Here is a 17,837-nt window from a genome sequence, read left to right as displayed (position 1 = left end):
AACAACCACGCCACATTCAAAGTCCCTTCACCATGCTGGATTTGAACTTTAACTAGATATGTTGACCATTTCTTCATGCCTAAATACATTGAGTTGTTTGGTTGATTAGATATTTATATTAACGAGCAGTTGAACAGTTGTAACAGTAAAGTGAGCATTTGGTGAAGAAATTCTTATAATTCCTTTAAATCTTGAGAAAGTCGGGATTAAATCTTCTGTTTATTTCCTCTCTTATTGTTTTGTGCTCTTAAGTTTTGTCATTATGTTAAAAAAGAGTAGGTGAACATTTGCACAAAGTTGAGGTGAAAACTGCTATGCTAAACATTCAAATTAAGCCATTAAACATAAAAATATAACATTAAATGCTTGACATGTATACAGAAATAAAAGGAATTAAGATGGAAATAACCTTATAATTTGATATAAGCCAGAGTCTAAAGTGCCCTGAAAACAGTCCAGTTCTCCCTCACACACAAACACACTGTTGGTGCGTCTGTCTCTAGCTACTTTACAGCTAATATTTGTACATTTGGTTTATTGGTTGTCTTGGATCAATCCACACAGACTTCAAAAAGGTTCAGTGCTCTTTTTGGCTCAAAACGAACATTCACTTCGCTTTCTGTCCGAACACATGTTTAGAGGGAATATGTGATAACGTAACCCTGATGATTTCATGTATTATCTTGGCTTGACTTTGTGGCCTAGTGTGTTTTTCTTTCTTTCTTTTTTCTTCTTTACTCCATTCCACACCAGAGATTGTGTTAAGTGAGTGTTTTTACTACCTTAACTGCCTTTTAGATAATATATAATGTCTAAATGTGTCTGCTTTATCAAAGTTGCTGTTTGAGGATGTGGCACATTACATATTACTCTTCCTTAATCATCTACTTAACTGTGTTAAGTGTGCTTCTCATAATCGTTAGGAAGCTTCCAAGTGACAGTTACACACTGCAGGTACCCACAGACACTCCCCAGATCACTCTGTTTGCTACTTCCACTGTCTGGGAATGTGAATGAGCGCTCACTCTCTCTCACACACACACACACACACAGCCAGAGCCTTTCTTTTGTTTCAAGTAGCTCTGGATTCTCTCTCTGCTCCTTTATGAGTAATCAGAGCTCCATTTTTATATTACCTTCATATCTGTTGTGAGCAGGGAGTTGAGTGTGCATGAGCATGTGCAAGTGTGCATGAGTAATCCCCACAACATATAACAGTTTATGAGAGAGCAGCTCACTGGCCGTCACTCAGGATTTCTAATGTGTGTGAAGTGGTTGCCATGGTGCTATGATTTTCACTGTGTGCAGTTGCGTTTTACGACTTCTTTTATGAAGCAAATTGTGGGAGCTTGTGCTTCAGGGTGGAAAAAAATGTGTTACATCCAGTTGCAAAGACCCCCTGTTTTAATACTCTTTTCGTTGCTTTTTATTCATAATCAGAAAGTTGTGATTTGTGTCAAAATGCGTGTGAAAGCATTGAGTGCAAAGAGGTGTCAACTTTTCCTGTTTTTTCAACGTGATGACTGCAAGTATTGGATTATTGAAAATGAACACAAGTGTGCAGTGTTTGATAGCTGTCTGATTCATGTGCATAAACTTAAAACATCAGCTTGCAGCAGTTGTAAGCACATTATGTTGATTTATACTTGAGTTGCATTGGACTGAAGCCACAATGCTGAGGACCATTGACAATAAATGGGCACAATTATGATTCTTGCACTAAGAATGTTTTTGTACACTAAGGTCTGGTTTCAGCTTGGGATGTGGAGTGTTTTTGGTGGCTGTGGTGAGAAGATTGGAGTTTAAATGAGAAATTTTCTTCTGCCCTCAGAGTAATGCTCATGGCTGCCCAGTATTTTAAGAAAACCCATTTCACTCACAGCTTTAAACGAAAGTCTCAGTGTTTATCTTTTCACTCGAACTACAAGTCATCATTTTAGGTGATGACTGCAAGGGGTTTTTTTAAGGTTATATAATGTTTTATGTGTTCCAAGCAGTGCTGTTATGAAGCTTTGTGAACAAAAGATGGACCATATTTGACTCTTTTAATATTTGGGTCTCCTTTTAACTAAAGTAACGTGGGGTCAAAAAAAATATTTCACAGTTTGAAAGCTGAACTGAAAACTTGACCCAGTAGAGGAGCGCTAAGGCTGCATAAGGTTAAATAAGGTTGATAATAGGGGGGTTATGATAATGACTGAGGCTTTTGTGGAGACGGAGGGAAAGGGGGGCAAAGCTTTGGAATGTGTGGAATGAGGGTTTGTTTAATCCTCATGGGGGATAAATTATTAGCAGCAAAGGGAAACCCTGCTGTGCAAGACAGGAACGTTAAGCGACATTCATGCATACAAGTGCCAGCATTATATGTCCTCAGTTTGCACTGTGGACATATTTAAATTAACTGGAGTGCAAAATAGTCTTAAGAAATGTTTCATTGTGTGCGTGAAAACAACAATAAATTTTTTATAGTGCAGTCAAGCATTTGTTTTTCTAGCTTTCTTCTTTCTACCTTGGTATTGAAGCGTTCCACCTCTCAGTAAACTACCATATGTCATTGTAGTAATACAGATAAAAATCTGCTTTTTTTGACTCGTTATTCACCTTAGCTGAGCTGAATGAACAGCCTATTTTATTTCCGACTCACATTAACATCAACTAATGACCTTTGAGTTGTGGTGGAGGAAATAACTAAAGCAACTAAAAGCTAAGTTGATGAGGTGTTTAAATGAAAAACATCTGTTACTGTGAAAAAGTGATTTTTTCTCCAGCAAGTTCCCCCCTCTTTTGTGGTGTGAGTGATCTGGCTTTGCCGCATTCGTGGGGGGTAAAAGGGGAAATGAGAGCAACTGAGAGAAAATGAAGCACAAAGGGGGTGAAGATTTAGTGAGACAGTAATGAGCTACTGGAAAGGAAGCGCATGTTCAGTTTGACTGGTCCACCTACGCCTAGCCAGCATGGCATCCTGGGTAAATATGACCCTGCCGTTGGTTGCTGTGGTGATTTAGGAAACAGGAGCTGCCAAGAAGGCCAAGGTGGCAGCAGAGGCAGGGTGAATGCACCCACTAATTCATTCAGATAGTACAGGTCACAGTAAACTGTTTCAGGTGATTTTTATAGAAGACCACAACTAAAATGTAACAAAAGCGCAAACATTTCATTTACAGTGAAACAATGAACATACGTTATAACAAATAGACTACTAAATAGTATGCACATAATGTCAGGGCTCTGTGTGCGGGCAGACGGAGATGAGGATCCAAATGCAGGACTCGAAGACAAAATGCAACTCAAAACCACAGCTTTATTGCTGGCATGAAGACAAAACATGAAGAAACACACAGGCATAATCTGATGGTACAATGCGACACCGAGCACGGGAAAACACAGGGCTTATATACACAGGTTGGTAATCAGGGAATGGGCAACAGGAGGGAGACACAGCTGGGAGGGATTGGACTAACGAGACAGGGGGAGCAAAGCTGCACACACTAACATAAGACATAGACTTTCACAATAAAACAGGAAACAAGAAACCACTAAACAAAGACGCAGACACGACACTGAGAGACAGACTAGACACTGAACTAAACCTGCAATAAACATGGGAACACAAAACCTAAGAACTAATCCCGAAACAAGAATAACTGAAACATAGATTCATAATCATCATCATCATCACCAACAAGAGCACCACAAGAGAATAAGAAAACAATCCATATTGCAAAAAACACACCAAAACATAACTCAAAATACTGGGTCAAACTGACCCAGAACTGTGACACATAATCTTTCTAACAGTTTACTACATGCAGTCTTAACACTCAGTGCAACCCAAACTCACACAGGCCTAGAGAGCAGTCAGCGAATATCTGGCAGCTACCAGTTGCTAGGTCACAAGGCATACTTTCTCACCTGGTTGGAGAATGGTTGCTGGCAGTCAGAAGGTGAAAATTGGTTGCAAAGAGGTATACAGTGGTTCAGTGGAAACCTCCTTGTGATTGCTTTGGTCGTTGACACATTGTATCCTGTAGTTTGCATGGAAAACACCAACTTGTCTGCAGACTACATTATGAGCAGTAGTGAAACTGTGAAAACAGAATGTTCAACTTCAAAGTAAAAGTTTCACCTTTTGAAATGTGCTGGTTACAGCATTGAGGCACACGTTTTAGAGGGACATTCTCCATTTGTCGTTTGATTCAGTACTAGAGGTGGATACACAATGGAAATATAGATAAAATTATCAACACACCAGCGCTACATGCATAGCTTTATCACTCATTAGACTTCCAGGAGTCTAGGCATAATAATGGTGATACACACAAAATGTATCTAGTGTCACTGAGTAGCCGTATTGTTATACCATCATTAATGCAGCAGATATATTGTTGCATACTCTCTACTTGATGGATCACTGTGTGCTTGAACATGAGGCTTTGTGCAAAGCTCCCCTCTGGCAGGTGAAGTCAGTGTTACCTTTATTTTGTGTGGCCTCACAGAGGAAAGAAATCAGAAAGAGGACACTAGATTAAAGGAATGATTGTCAATCAGTGGAAAAGCTGAAAGGTGTAGGATGTCGACTGAAAAATACATGGCTGGATAAAAATCACAGGAGAGCATCAAAGGTGTGATGGGTAAATAGATGTCTGATAAGCAGAGAATGAAGTAACTGCGACTCTAGTGGAAGTCCAAGGTTGTGTGTGTTTGTGTGTGTCTGCCAATCCCTTTTTTTTCCTGTACAAACAAGATTCGTTATTTTTATCCCCTTTCCATCTGACAGAACTGATAGCTTGTGTATATGTTGCTTGTCCACAAACACACTCACACATCTAAACACCACTTCCATCAGCCCCATCTGTTACCTTATAAAGACACAGTGCAGAAAAAAAGCCTGTCTGCCTTTTTGTGTTGGATCACATCAGTTGACAAGTGCAGAGTTTGCTTTATTCTTTTTCTTTTTTAAACGTTAGCAGACACATACAGCAATATCTTAAAATATCTGGGTCTGATTGTATTACTACTGACTACTGACAAGCTGCTGCCAGAAGAACAAAACTTAATTTCTGTGTATCAGAACTTATGTTTCTGGGAACTAACCCGGCACATGGTGTTTAGGTCATAAACTGCCATTTGGTCTTGTCACAGTTGTACTGTATGCATCATTTAAACACAAAAATCCAACCTCACGCTGAATTTTTTGAGATTGTTCTGTTCAAATTGCCATCAGGTGTTAATTTCAGAAACATGAGGTCATGCACCTCCCCTGTTTAAACCTGTAAACACCTGATGTTGCTCAGAAGCTGTGTAGTTAGTATGTGTTTGGTTTTAATTTTCATGAGGGGTTATGTGCTGTTGCGTGAGTGTCCGATGGGACTTTTGGGCTTGTTTAAACCAATATTGGGTAAATCTGATGAGCATCAGGTCTCAGACTATAAAACACAGGCAGGATGAGTTATCAAACTTTGACCCGAGTTTAAAGGCAGCCTGACTGTCAGGGGAGATGATGCCAGTTATATCTGCATACATTAGGCTTGAATGTTTGTGTTGCATCTTATCTGCCCTACATTTACATCCGTAATTCTTTTTTATAATCAAACAAAGCGGATTTTCCGTGGAGAGAAAAGAGAATCCCCTTTTAATGTTTTCACATGAACACACTCGCATAAACTCATTTGCCACCTGCTTTTTGTCACTTAAAGGAAGTTTCCGCTTTAGTACACAACAAAAGGACATTTCTCTAGGGAAATATAACACCTTAAAGACTGTTTGAGCCACCTGTGAAAACTGAGTCATGTCAACAAGGTGTGAGTAAATTTCTGTGCCAAGTCCTATAAGCTGAACTATCATCTCTGCGGAGCGGATGGCTTTTAGAGAGACCACTGTAATTATCCATTAGAGCTTTTAGTTAATCGCCATGTTTTTGTGAACCAGCTTTATTCACACATAAAAAAGAACCACTCAACAAGAGTACTTTAAACATGTGAGAAAAACAGGACTTTACCTGCAAGCATCTAATGTAGCCACAGCAAAACAGACCCTCTGTGATGTCTAACAGTAAACCTGCTGCTGTTTCCCCAGCACAACTACACAGCATTTGTAGTTGTGATACGTTCCTTTCAGTTTCACTTTTAAAAACATAATTTATTCAGATGCTTCCTTGATCAAGTCATATGTCAAAACAATAAATAAGAATAAAATTACATGTTTTGTCCCCGTGTCATAATTAAATGTGTGTTATAGATATTTTGTTAGCAGTAAGGCATCCACCCTTATGCTGCAGCTGCTCCTCGGCTCAGTGCACGTTTTTACCCCCTGGCCTTTGTCATAGGCACATGTGATGAGGTAATTTCTTCTGTGTTTTCTGTCTCCTAAAGGGCAAAGCGATGATGTCAGGCTTCATTCTTCACATGGTACACAAGCAGATGGTTTTAGGTTTAGTTTTAGGTTATGACTGCAGGTATTAGTCACAGTAAACAGCTACTTAGAGAGCATGGTTTTTATTAAGTGGCTGCTCTCGTATGAACTAGTAAATGGTGAGTGATCTTTGTATATTTGAAGTTGTACTTGAGGCTCTAAATAAGTGTCAGGAAAAATTATGGTTTGCTATCATTTTAAAACAACAAGAAAAATCTTTTTTTACTGCAAATCGTTTGTTTCTTCAGAGATGACTGCGGTTTTTAAAGTTTTTTTCTCATCATTTCTTGTTCTCAGTCTCTTGAGATGAAGTATGCTTCTTGGCCTGTAGTCACAAAGGCCTCAGTTTCACCAAACCAGGTGTCTGTAGCTTAGAAAACCTCAGGGAAGATTCCTAGAAAGTGTAGTATGCTATGAAACTGATAAATGTTTGAAGTAGATACATTACATACATTAGATACCTAAAGTAATTATTTAAACTAGATGAAATGGCTAAAAATAATACACCGTACATCAGTTTTGACTTTAAATAGATTCAGCTTTTGTACTTCATTTTAGTTTTTGACACTATGAAAGGTTCACAATAAATTCTTCTTCTTTTTTATGGTATTTTGGAAAAAGGCAAAAACGTCATTCTTTTTCTTCCCCATTTGTCAAGACTTGGGAGAACAATTTAATGAATATAAAAATAACATATACTCATTGCTTAGGTTTAGGGTTAGATTATGACTTGAATGTCAGAAAATTGAAAAAATATCTGAAAAAACATGAGTAACCCTGTAAGACCCAACCCATCAAATGAGATTTTTATTAACCCTTATAATAAAATCCGCTTCTTTTTTTTTTTTGCTGTATCATGTTGTATATGATATATTTTAATTATATATTTATTATATATTTTTTCTATCACATTTGATACATTGGGCATTTTTGGCAACTTTCTTTTAACAACAATGTTAATTTTAGGCAGAGTTTTGTCCATAACATTTTGAAATTATGGCAAATATTGATCATGTTGATGAGATAGAGGTCTCAAAAACTCATGTATCATATATGATACAAAGGGTATTGTAGAGTAAATTGTTAGTGTTAGTTAACATCTCTTAAAAATTTTAAATCTCTTCACAAGATCATATTAAAAAAGTCTGGATTTGCTGCCTGGTCATCTGGAAGATTAAACCTGCCATATTACCAAACATGTCGTGTCTTCAAGTCTTTAAATTAGCCCAGAGTTTCTGTTTGATGATAAGCATGTCAGTTCCCTGCTGGCTGTGGTGAAAAATACATTCCTAACACACCTCCTTTATAAACCTCAGTGTTCACGGAGCAGTATGTTTGTCCTGTTATTCTCAGGAAATTCTCAGGAAAATGCAAGCTGTGTTTATGTACGTGTATGTACTCGCAGTCAGGATAGCTCCAGTATTAGCCTGGTGAAAACTATTAAACTGTTATGTTCCATTGTATGTTTAGCTTAGCCATTGAATGCTATCTCTGTAAGTCAAAATGAATGACTAAACAAGAGATGCTTTCTTTCTTTTTCTGTTTTCTCTGAACAGACCGTGAGGACCAATCAATTCTTTGCACGTGAGTACTGCAACTCTTAACTTCTCTTTTCTACTTTTGTCTTAATTTCTTTCTTAGGGCAGATGGTTGAACTGGTCTTTAAGGTGGTTCTAGAGATCAACCAGCTTCATGGACTGGAAAATGAAACTGTCTCAAGACAAGGATTATATCGCTTCACCTTAATAGAGTTACATTATATAAAGACCGCTTGTCCTTGAAATGCCTTTAAATATAAATATCTTTTACAGTTATGAGTACTTTACGAGGATTATTTATAGTATTTTTTTCCCGTGTCTTTTTATCTTCCTCTCGTCCTGAGTCATTTGGCCAGCTCCCTTTATTCTGCCATGTTCTATTTAAAAATTGGTTTCAAATAGCTTTTTGCGGATGCTGGGCTTTTACAGCGGCTCTACCCAATACCGAGGGAGTTATGAGTGTGGTTTGGTGGCCGGCCTTCATCTTCTTTGGCAGAGGGTAATTAAGTGCCACTGTCTTTCTTGGGGTTTGATGCTGCCAATGAACAAATGAGAAGCAGTTGCAAAGTATGCCCTAAATTCAGAAAACTGCACCCCCTGTTGGTGAAAAGGCGCCCTTTTAAGAGTTTAGCCCCACAGTTTAGATCAGGTGTCGAACTCCAGGCCTCGAGGGCCGGTGTCCTGCAGGTTTTAGATCTCACCCTGGGTAACACACCTGAATCAAATGATTAGTTCATTACCAGGCTTCTGGAGAACTTCAAAACATGTTGAGGAGGTAATTTAGCTATTTAAATCAGCTGTGTTGGATCAAGGACACATCCAAAACCTGCAGGACACTCAAGGCCTGGAGTTCGACACCTGCGGTTTAGATTGTCAGCCAGTTTAGAGAAACATCTCCTCCTCTCCTTCCTGCTCTAAGGAAAATTACTCCTGAAGAAACACAGATGAAAAAGGTTGCTTATGACCTACATTTATGCAGCTCTGTTGTAATATAGATCACTTTGATCCAGTTGAAAGGCCACCATGCCATTAAGCATAACAGTGCATAGCACAGAATTATATAGTGCATAGTTTAGAATAACATTTGGAGATCCAGGCCTTGTGTGAACAGTCAGCGTCTGGTATGTAATGATGCATACTGTTGTATAAATGGTCAAATGTGGCAAGAAACCATGCATTAACTATGTATGATGTTTTCCAGTCACTGGAGTTGACTGTAAAAGTACGGTCTAACTGCATGAAAACAAGCCACAGAAATGTTCTTTTAATTGGATTCATCTTTAGGTAGCGCCAATTCAAAAGCCACTGTGTTACAAAATGTCCATATGGTACATATCATAGGACAGAAGAGGGAATATCCAGGAAGACTGAGACCTTGAAGAATCTCTCATTTAAGTTTTCAGAATCTAGTTCGACTCTCTAGCACTGAGATCTGTGAAAAAATGAGAAGCTAGACATAAAAATAGTTCCCAAAGTCAAAGGTCTTTTGAACCACATGCTTGGCGAAAGAGAGAATATACGAGAATTCCAATGAATGATTTCTGGGAGACTTATTCAAAGAGGATTCATGTCTTCCTAGTAAAACAATGAAGACATCAAACCACACTTGTATGAGTACCTGCTTGACCTATATTCATATGTTCGTACACTGCACTCGAGGACTCGCCCGTGCAGTTCTAGTGTTGCAGCTAAAACTGCAGTGCGCAGCTAATAGTGAGTTAGACTAAAGCCACTGGTATGTAGATGGATGTAGTGTCACTGGCTTCTTTTCACTGCTGGCCCTGGTTTTCTGAGCTCCAGGACCCGACTGTGGGAGTTGCGGATGGCCGTGCCTGAACACAGCTATCATTAAGGACAGCCCAAAAGTGGGGTCTGGAAACTTTGGAGCCTGGCTCTCCAAACCACAGGGTTCTCTAGCAAAACAGACTGACAAACAAATGGATTGATTTTTACAAAAACAACAAGATAGCCTGATGTTTAGTCACTCTCTCTGTTTTCTGTTTTGTTTCTATTAATTGTGTCCTTGGAGTTCATCAAATCACTCTTAACCATAATAAAAATGAGTGAACATTATCTTGGTTAAGGTTTTAGGGTTGTTTTTTCTGTACCTTGGTAAACTGTGGACAACTCATACATAATATTTCCTGTTATGTGGCTGTGCTTCACAAGGGAAACCTTGTAATTCAGGTCAGAAACAAAACCTGTTTGTTTCTCCCTTGTCATGTATTGGCTCACATTTTCTCACTCTACTCATGTGTATTTGTCTTTACTTTTCAGAGGTGAATCAGGCGCTGGCAAGACAGAGAACACGAAGAAGGTCATCCAGTACCTGGCCCACGTTGCCTCCTCACACAAAGGACGCAAAGATCACAACATTCCTGTGAGAGCCGTACTGCCTACGTTTCTCCTACACTAAACATGGCCCCCTCTCCTCTAAAATTCAAATTTCATTGAAAAACTGGCTGGCTTTATCACTGTGTGAATTATCTCTCAAATTATTGCTGTGTTTTAAAAAATGTCAGAAAGCTTGAGAAGGTTGATTTCTGTCATACAGTGATTTTATCTTACAACCCATTAGTTTAGCTTGGCACAAATCAGGAAACAGCAACAGCCTGACTCTCATTTATTTAATCCATGCAAAAACTAAAGTGTAATTGAGTTATTTATGTGTAACACTTTTCTTGGCTGTTACCACCAACCTGCATGAACCTCTGCTGGTTTCTACTCAGAGGCAAATGGTAGTCTAGCATGTAATGCTCCATTAAAAGGTGAAAAGTCATTATATTGTGGTTTCTGCGTGGATTAACACACAGAGTAGTTCATTTGTGAGGTACAGTCACACTAGAGAAAACAGTGGAGACCGCGGCACCAAAGTAATTGTGTCTGGGTGCAATGAAATTTGTGATCTCACTGCCTTTGAAATGGTTGCTTCAATGTAGGGCACTGGGGGGTGAACATATACACTCAGTTGCTGTATAAAAAGTTACTTTGGTGGATCAAGACAGCAATAAAGCAGCAATAAGATGGCAATAAAGCACCCTGCCATCAATTTATGTTAACTGGGTGTATTTAGCAATTACAGGAAATCTGTTTGTGATAATACACAGTAATTAACAGTCAGTGGTAAATTGGCAAAAAATGAAGCGGTAGTGTACATACACAGAAATTCATGCTATTTGCATTCAGAATCTGGGCACAACGTCATAGATGTGAATCTCAGAAATTCCTCCACAAAATAGTGACATGGTTGCTGCAGGATGGTGCTTGAATTGCAAAATAACAAACGTACTCAACAACCTTTCTTTTCTGTTGGGGTACAACCAGTTAGCAACCAGCTGAGTCTAGGCCTCTAAAGCAAAGAAGCAAGTTGCAGTTTCTGCAACCGACTGACTCAGATTGATTGTAATGTCCCACTAGACGACAAATGCAGTCACCTAGCAGTCAACTTTGGTTGCCATATCTTCTTGCATTTAGTTATCGAACGTGAAAAAAATTTAATGCAGTTGTCAACACAGATTGCTATCCTGTTTTTACTCTAGTGTGACTAGCCATTTATTTTAGCTTTAGCCAATGCTAAGCTAACTGTTTTCTTGTTCAAGAAGCTAAGCTAGCTTCAGGAGACATGAAACTAGCTTAGCGCTCAGCTGTAAAGTAAACTTTTTTAATGCTGTTGTGTTCTACTTAATCCTAAAGTGCCTACCTCAGTAAAAGTTAAGCTAAAATGTTGGCTCTTGCTCGAGCGTTGGGCTAAGTTTGCACTGGTGTTCTCTTTCTCATGGCTTTTGTCTGACATAAGAGCTTCAGGTTTTAACACTTGTATTTGTTTATCCATAACAAACAGCCCGATTCTCCCAAAGCATTCAAACTACAGGCAAGTGTATCTCCAGCTTTTTCCAAAAACAGTGTGCCGTCCGTTTTGTCTATGTTTGTGTGTATTTGCATGCCCTTCTCTCTAAATCTCTGCTACTTCTGTAATGATGATGACGGACTAATCTAAGCTTCTTCCTTTATGAGGTATTTGTTTGTGCTGGCTCGTGTTTTCACATAATTATTTGAAACCAAGTGAATCTGTCCGTCAGCGTGCAGGCTCACGATATTAAACACTTTGTTTTATCAGTTGGTTTGGGTTTATTAGAACTGAGGAAAACTGAGAGGTCTTATTAGAAACATCTGTCAGTCAAATACCTGTTGTTAAAGCTGTTCATTGAGCGCTACGGGAGCTTAAATGAACCCTTTCTGGCACAGTTTTGTGTTCTTATTCACAAAGAGCGTTGTGAAAATCAGATGACGGCCACACTAAACATCTCTCCTCAAACTTCGTGTTTCATATTTTGTCAGAGCAAATGTTTTTATTTCAAATATCAATGTGTAAATGTTGCATATATATTTCTGCATGTTTTCCTTTCGTTCGTTCCTTGATGCATGTTTGTAGTTTAAAGAGCATGATCACTGTTGTGATTGAATGTTACAGCCTCACATGGATTTTCAAATATTAAGCCACAGATAAGTTTGAAAAGTACAAAAAACTCCCAAATTCCATCTTCTGTTTGTTGTGGTTTCTCCAAAACTATTTTCTGGCTCTCCTTGTCTCTGCTTGATTTATTTGGTAGCTATTTATCTTTCCCCCTAAACCAATATCTGATGTTTCTTTGTCTTCAGAAAATCTAATAACTGTAGAAAAAGAGGCCCTCGTAGAAGTCCAATAACCCGCTTGTGCAAACGCAATCTGAGTAAATGCCTGTTTAATATACTTTCAGTCGCTGAGAGTGAGTAGCCTCCCTTGCCAGTGTACACCATCCACGCTTACCTCCTTAATGCCGCTTTACCGCTGCGTTGCATTAGAGTGGCCTCTGAGCGCAGGAATGTAGAGCCAGGGATTGAGGGGGAGCAAAGATATGAAGCAGGAGGAGAGACTGTAAGAGGAGTGAAGATGGAGGTGGTGAAGAGGTAAAGCAGACCTCAAGGGAGGAGACTATATGAATTCTCTCTGTAAGAAATATGAATGGAAATGCCATTTGTAAACGGATGTATGTACTGGTTGGAATCAGTTACTCCCACTTTTTCTCAGTGAACCTCATGCCTGTCAGGATACTTGAATGGAGAACAGTTCCAGACAGCTCATTAGGCAGATATATGTAGCAGACTGCACACGCATACTGAAGCGGCATATGAAGATTCAAGCAGTTCATGATATTTGTATATTTTTGCACATATTATATTTCCATGTGTCGCCCATATGTCTGCTCAGATTGTTTAAACTTTAGTATTAACTCTACTCGAGCTCAGTATTTTTGTTCAGAAACCCTTTTTCTCCCTTTTGGTATTATATGGAGCGACAAGCTTAAAAGATGGTCCACTAGAAATGGGTTTTTTTTCCACATTTTGACTTATTTGTCTCATTCTGCTCATAATTTTTGCAACACTGAGACTGCTTTTTGTGGAATATAGGATAGAGGATCAGGTTGCTCTTGTTCAGTCACCCAGCTCAGATCTTTTTTGATTTACCTTATTTGTTCTGTTTTACTCTTTCCTTCCTCCATCCGTGCTATAAGATAAAGTACTATTACCTCTTTGTCTTTGAAATATATTTGTGGGGCATTTTGTTTAAATTAGGTAATGTCGCTAAGATGCAGACAGGAAATGAGGAGAGACATGCGGCAAGTGGACATGGGTCATGAGTCAAGCCGTGCCTGTTAAAGTTATGTGGTATCCGCCTTTAAACAGTAAGCTGCTGGCTCCCTGTTGTCTCTCTTTGCGTCAGTTTCATTTTTCTATTTAAAGTAGACCTATTGTGCTTGTCCTTGTTTTCAGTAGATTGCTCGAGTGGTGAATGGTCATAGTTTCTAATGAGGTCAGCAATTTCATAAGTAATGGCTTTGAGCCAAAGGCTCAGGCGTCTGACTGCTCTTGGTTTTGTTCACTTTTTTCAAACACCGGGCTCTGTATGATGTCACAGAGCTGGGATGTCCCTAATTTGGTCATCTCAGACACACGGCTCTAGCTGTGAGCGCAGAAGCCCCACCCAGTTGGCTTCATTAAAAATTCAATTGAATTAGTTGAAATAATTGGTCAAAAATTAATTTAATTATAAATTCATTCATTCATTCAATTTGTTGAAAATTCAAAATATAATTAATTAATTGTAAGATATGAGTTTGAGGTTCTTTTTTCCTTCTTTTTTTGTGATTTTTTTTTTCAAAACTTTTCATTTTTATGTCAAAAATCAACTTCAGTGCACTTACCATGAGGTTATGGTTTAGGCTGGGCTCTTAGATGCCTTAAAGTCAAGATCTGTAACATAGCCTGATTGCTGATTGGCTGGGAAAAATCCATGTCGTTCCAAGACCTCATGGAAAGGGGAGGGAGGCCAGGTTGGATGTCTGCTGAATTTAGTGAATGTGGTTTGCTAGAAATCATGTTTGGTAGACAAAGTAAAACAGAAAAGCTACTCTAGTAGAGTCCAAGAATGAAATTATGGCTCTTGAAATAAGCATAATAACTTCATTTTAAGAACAAAGATGGCTACAGGTGGACCCATATTTTCTTTAATGGCCATTACTGACCAGCTTACAACAAGAGCCAGCTTGGCAGCAAGTTAGAGTTAAGGAATAACTTAATCTGTTCCCCATGAGTTATCAAAGTCCAGAGGAATATCCTCAGTAGATTTTAACCACTCTCTGATTTGCAGTAGAGGCTATTTTTGGGCTGTCATGCCCTGGATATAGGAGGTTATCTCATTTCTCCGGGAGTAAAAGGTTTCATAGGAATGTCTTTTTCCAAAACTGAGAGGAAGCCATCATTATCACAGTGTTGGCAGACTTTTCAGACATACGTTACAGGGTATATTATAACAACGAGAGGAATGCGAAGGCCGGAGGAAGCATCTCATTCATCAACCCAAGCTAATCACTCACTTTGGGATATGTGGCGAAACACCGTCTCTTTAGTGCCTTTGTGGTTTCACAAGTTCTCTAAAACCGTTTGGTTGTCTTGGCCCCCTAAAATCCTTTCGAGTTCCCCAGAGAAAATTCACATTGTACTGCAATTGACTAAAGTAAAGCCAGCAGAGTCATGGTAAAGAGCTGGTTGTCTAAAGACTGGTTTAGCATATTGACTTTGCTACATTTCCTCTCTCTGCTTCTTGAGAAGATTTGATTTTGCCTTGCCAATTTGTGGATATTTTGGAAGACACAAAAAATAGCAATAACAAGAAAATATTCAGTTGCATAATGCACGCGTTTGACAGCTAGTTGGCTTACCTCCCTTTCTTTCTCCACAGGGTGAGTTGGAACGCCAGCTCCTGCAAGCCAACCCCATCCTTGAATCTTTTGGCAATGCCAAGACAGTGAAAAATGACAACTCATCTCGCTTTGTGAGTTCACATTTCTTGTTTAAATGATAATTTTCCAGATTTAAACACATGTGCATGAACAGATATCCAGAAGGGAAAAACATCGAGTCTGTTATGAGGTTATAAAAACATTGTGTCTTCGTGTTAAACAGCTTTAGCATGCAATGTTAGATCCCACTCTAGGTTTGACATATGTTTAGTTACAGAATCTATTCAAAATGTTTCATGCAAAAACATCAAACATTTGAATCTTTATTTATTATTTTTATTTTGCTTCAACGAAGCATTTTTAAAGTGGTCTCAAGCAATAGTTCTCCGGGCTTTCTAACTCTTTTAGAGTTTTTCTTTTGACATTGGCTTCAGTCCAGTCCTTGTACCTGACCATTTCAGAGGAATGTTTTTGTTTGCTGACCTACTTAACACTCACCTGTAAATCATTCAAGCATATAAGAGTCACCTAACTCCACGTGGGATGAGCCAATGTTGAGTCTGCACAATTTCAAATTATATCTTTAGGCACTTTGATACTAACAGCAGCTTTTGGTTAAAAATGCCATCAGCATGTACAGAGGAGGTGAAGGGAGAAGTACATCAGTGAGTGTGTGTAGCCATCTGTAAAGCACAGTGGAGGCTCTGTTGCGGTTTGGGGATTTTGTTTCACCATGCAGTACCGTCTGGAAGGTGGCACTGGCTTTATTTTTCAGCATGACAATAATCCCAAACACAGTGCCAATGCAGTAAAAGCGTACTTGGATAGAAAAAGACAAAATGTAACTGTATTAGTCAACAAGAGCTTTAAATGTCAGTCAAGAAGCCTGCAGAACTGTTCCAGAAACTTCAGGAGTAAATTACAGCAATAGAAATTACAAAGAAGCTGCCTAAGAGAGTTGAGGTTGTGTTGAAGAATAAATGTAGTCATGCCAAAACTGACTCTCCATATTGCTAGAATTTTACACATTCTGGCTTAAGACTTTTGCACAATACTGTACTGCTTATACAGTATATAAAGGTGCAGTGACTTTACAGACTTGTACTGTGTTGAAAGCAATATGTAAACATTACTAGATCCAGATTGTTCAGACAAATTACTAAAGAGCACATTCACACATGTTCAGGCTCTGTCAGGTTAAATAGGAGGGGTGCGTTTCTGAATGAGGTTTTTGTGAGATTTTGATGGGCACGGTGGGTGGAATATTGTTACCTTTGCAGAGTACTGCAAAGTTTTCTTCATATTCCTCCATCTAGATGAGAGCAGTCTCGGTCTTCTAATCCAACTCACAAAGCTGTTTAATACATTTTTGGGGCTTTTCAGTTTGACTAATGCAACTTTGGAAGAGTTATTAAAATTAAAAATGTTGTTTCGTAAGTGGACTGATGTCATGCTTCTAATATTCGCTTATTTTAGATCATGTTGAGATGAGTTACAGTAATCGCAACAATTTTCACTCTAAACATTTAACATTTTTTTGTGACTAAGTAAACAATGTGGTCAAGATTAACCACTATGGAGCCTGGGTCCTCGTGAATCACCCTCTGTCTGGGATGCAGAGCAGTGAATACCAGGAGACAGATGGGCACAAATATTCATGCACGCTTGCTCACAATCACTGTCAGGAAACCGCACACATGCCTGAGATTCTTTCTGACCTGTCAACCTGGTATTTCCTAATATAGACATTTTGTTCTTCACCACATTTCTGTCATCTGCAAGGACCTACAAGGTGGTACTTAAAACGCAGCTGTGCCCAGAGAGAGAACAAATAAAGAGAGGACAGCTGCAAATACACATATACATAATAACGTATAAACACTCATGCATCACAGGCTTCGTGATTATCTGCGAAGTTCAACAAATGTCTTAATTTCTCTTAACAGTGTTTTGTTTCTTGCAGGGAAAGTTCATCAGAATCAACTTTGACGTCACAGGCTACATTGTTGGGGCCAATATTGAAACCTGTATCCTTATTATTTGCAAGGACTAAAGAAGCAAAGGCATAAATCAATGTTTAAAAATAAAACAACGCAGAGCAGGGCTAAAACATAGGACGCTCAGTGAGATAAGAGAGCAGTGAAGGTTGTATGTATCACCAGAGCTTGGGCTTAGCCACAAGAATGTAATTTCCCAGAATAAACACGAGGACACTGAGCTATAGAGAAGCAACACTGTTATTGTTAATCCTCATTTTTATGTGTTGTTATTCATGGTGAGAAATCAAATACACAAGTCAAATTTTTTAGGTGAAATTTCTGTGTTCTAACACAAAAAAAAGGCCTCTGCTGGAAACAGAGGATTACCAAAAATTGCAAGAGGTAAACCTTTCCGGTCAAACTGCATGTGGCAAAACAGGAGCTTCCTCATTAGTGGGACCACAGAGTCATGTTTTAGTTTTGTGATTTCCTTGTCAGGACTTAACTTTTGTTCTCAGATCTTCTGGAGAAGTCAAGAGCCATTAGACAGGCCAAAGATGAGAGGACCTTTCACATTTTCTATCGCCTGCTGGCAGGGGCTGGAGAGCATCTTCGAAGTGAGTGTCTGT

At 38.9% G+C, this 17,837-nt stretch overlaps 1 protein-coding gene across 2 annotated transcripts in view; it reads left to right on the top strand.

Moving 5' to 3' along the window:
* LOC102789722 (myosin-10) overlaps positions 1-17,837 on the top strand; it is a 62,345-nt gene that overhangs the window by 25,568 nt on the left and 18,940 nt on the right. Inside the window, exons 4-9 of one of the 2 annotated variants that reach the window (XM_087839596.1) lie at positions 7,968-7,995; positions 10,227-10,329; positions 11,791-11,820; positions 15,229-15,321; positions 17,193-17,256; positions 17,727-17,825. In XM_087839596.1, coding sequence (XP_087695722.1) covers positions 7,968-7,995; positions 10,227-10,329; positions 11,791-11,820; positions 15,229-15,321; positions 17,193-17,256; positions 17,727-17,825 — 417 coding nt within the window. The remainder of the gene's footprint in view (positions 1-7,967; positions 7,996-10,226; positions 10,330-11,790; positions 11,821-15,228; positions 15,322-17,192; positions 17,257-17,726; positions 17,826-17,837) is intronic. The other variant, XM_087839597.1, reaches the window with a different exon arrangement.

This window comes from Neolamprologus brichardi, chromosome 4 (assembly GCF_056152115.1).
Source record: "Neolamprologus brichardi isolate AB-2024 chromosome 4, ASM5615211v1, whole genome shotgun sequence".
In the NCBI taxonomy this organism is placed as follows: domain Eukaryota; kingdom Metazoa; phylum Chordata; class Actinopteri; order Cichliformes; family Cichlidae; genus Neolamprologus; species Neolamprologus brichardi.
This window is presented reverse-complemented; position numbering and strand designations above follow the sequence as displayed.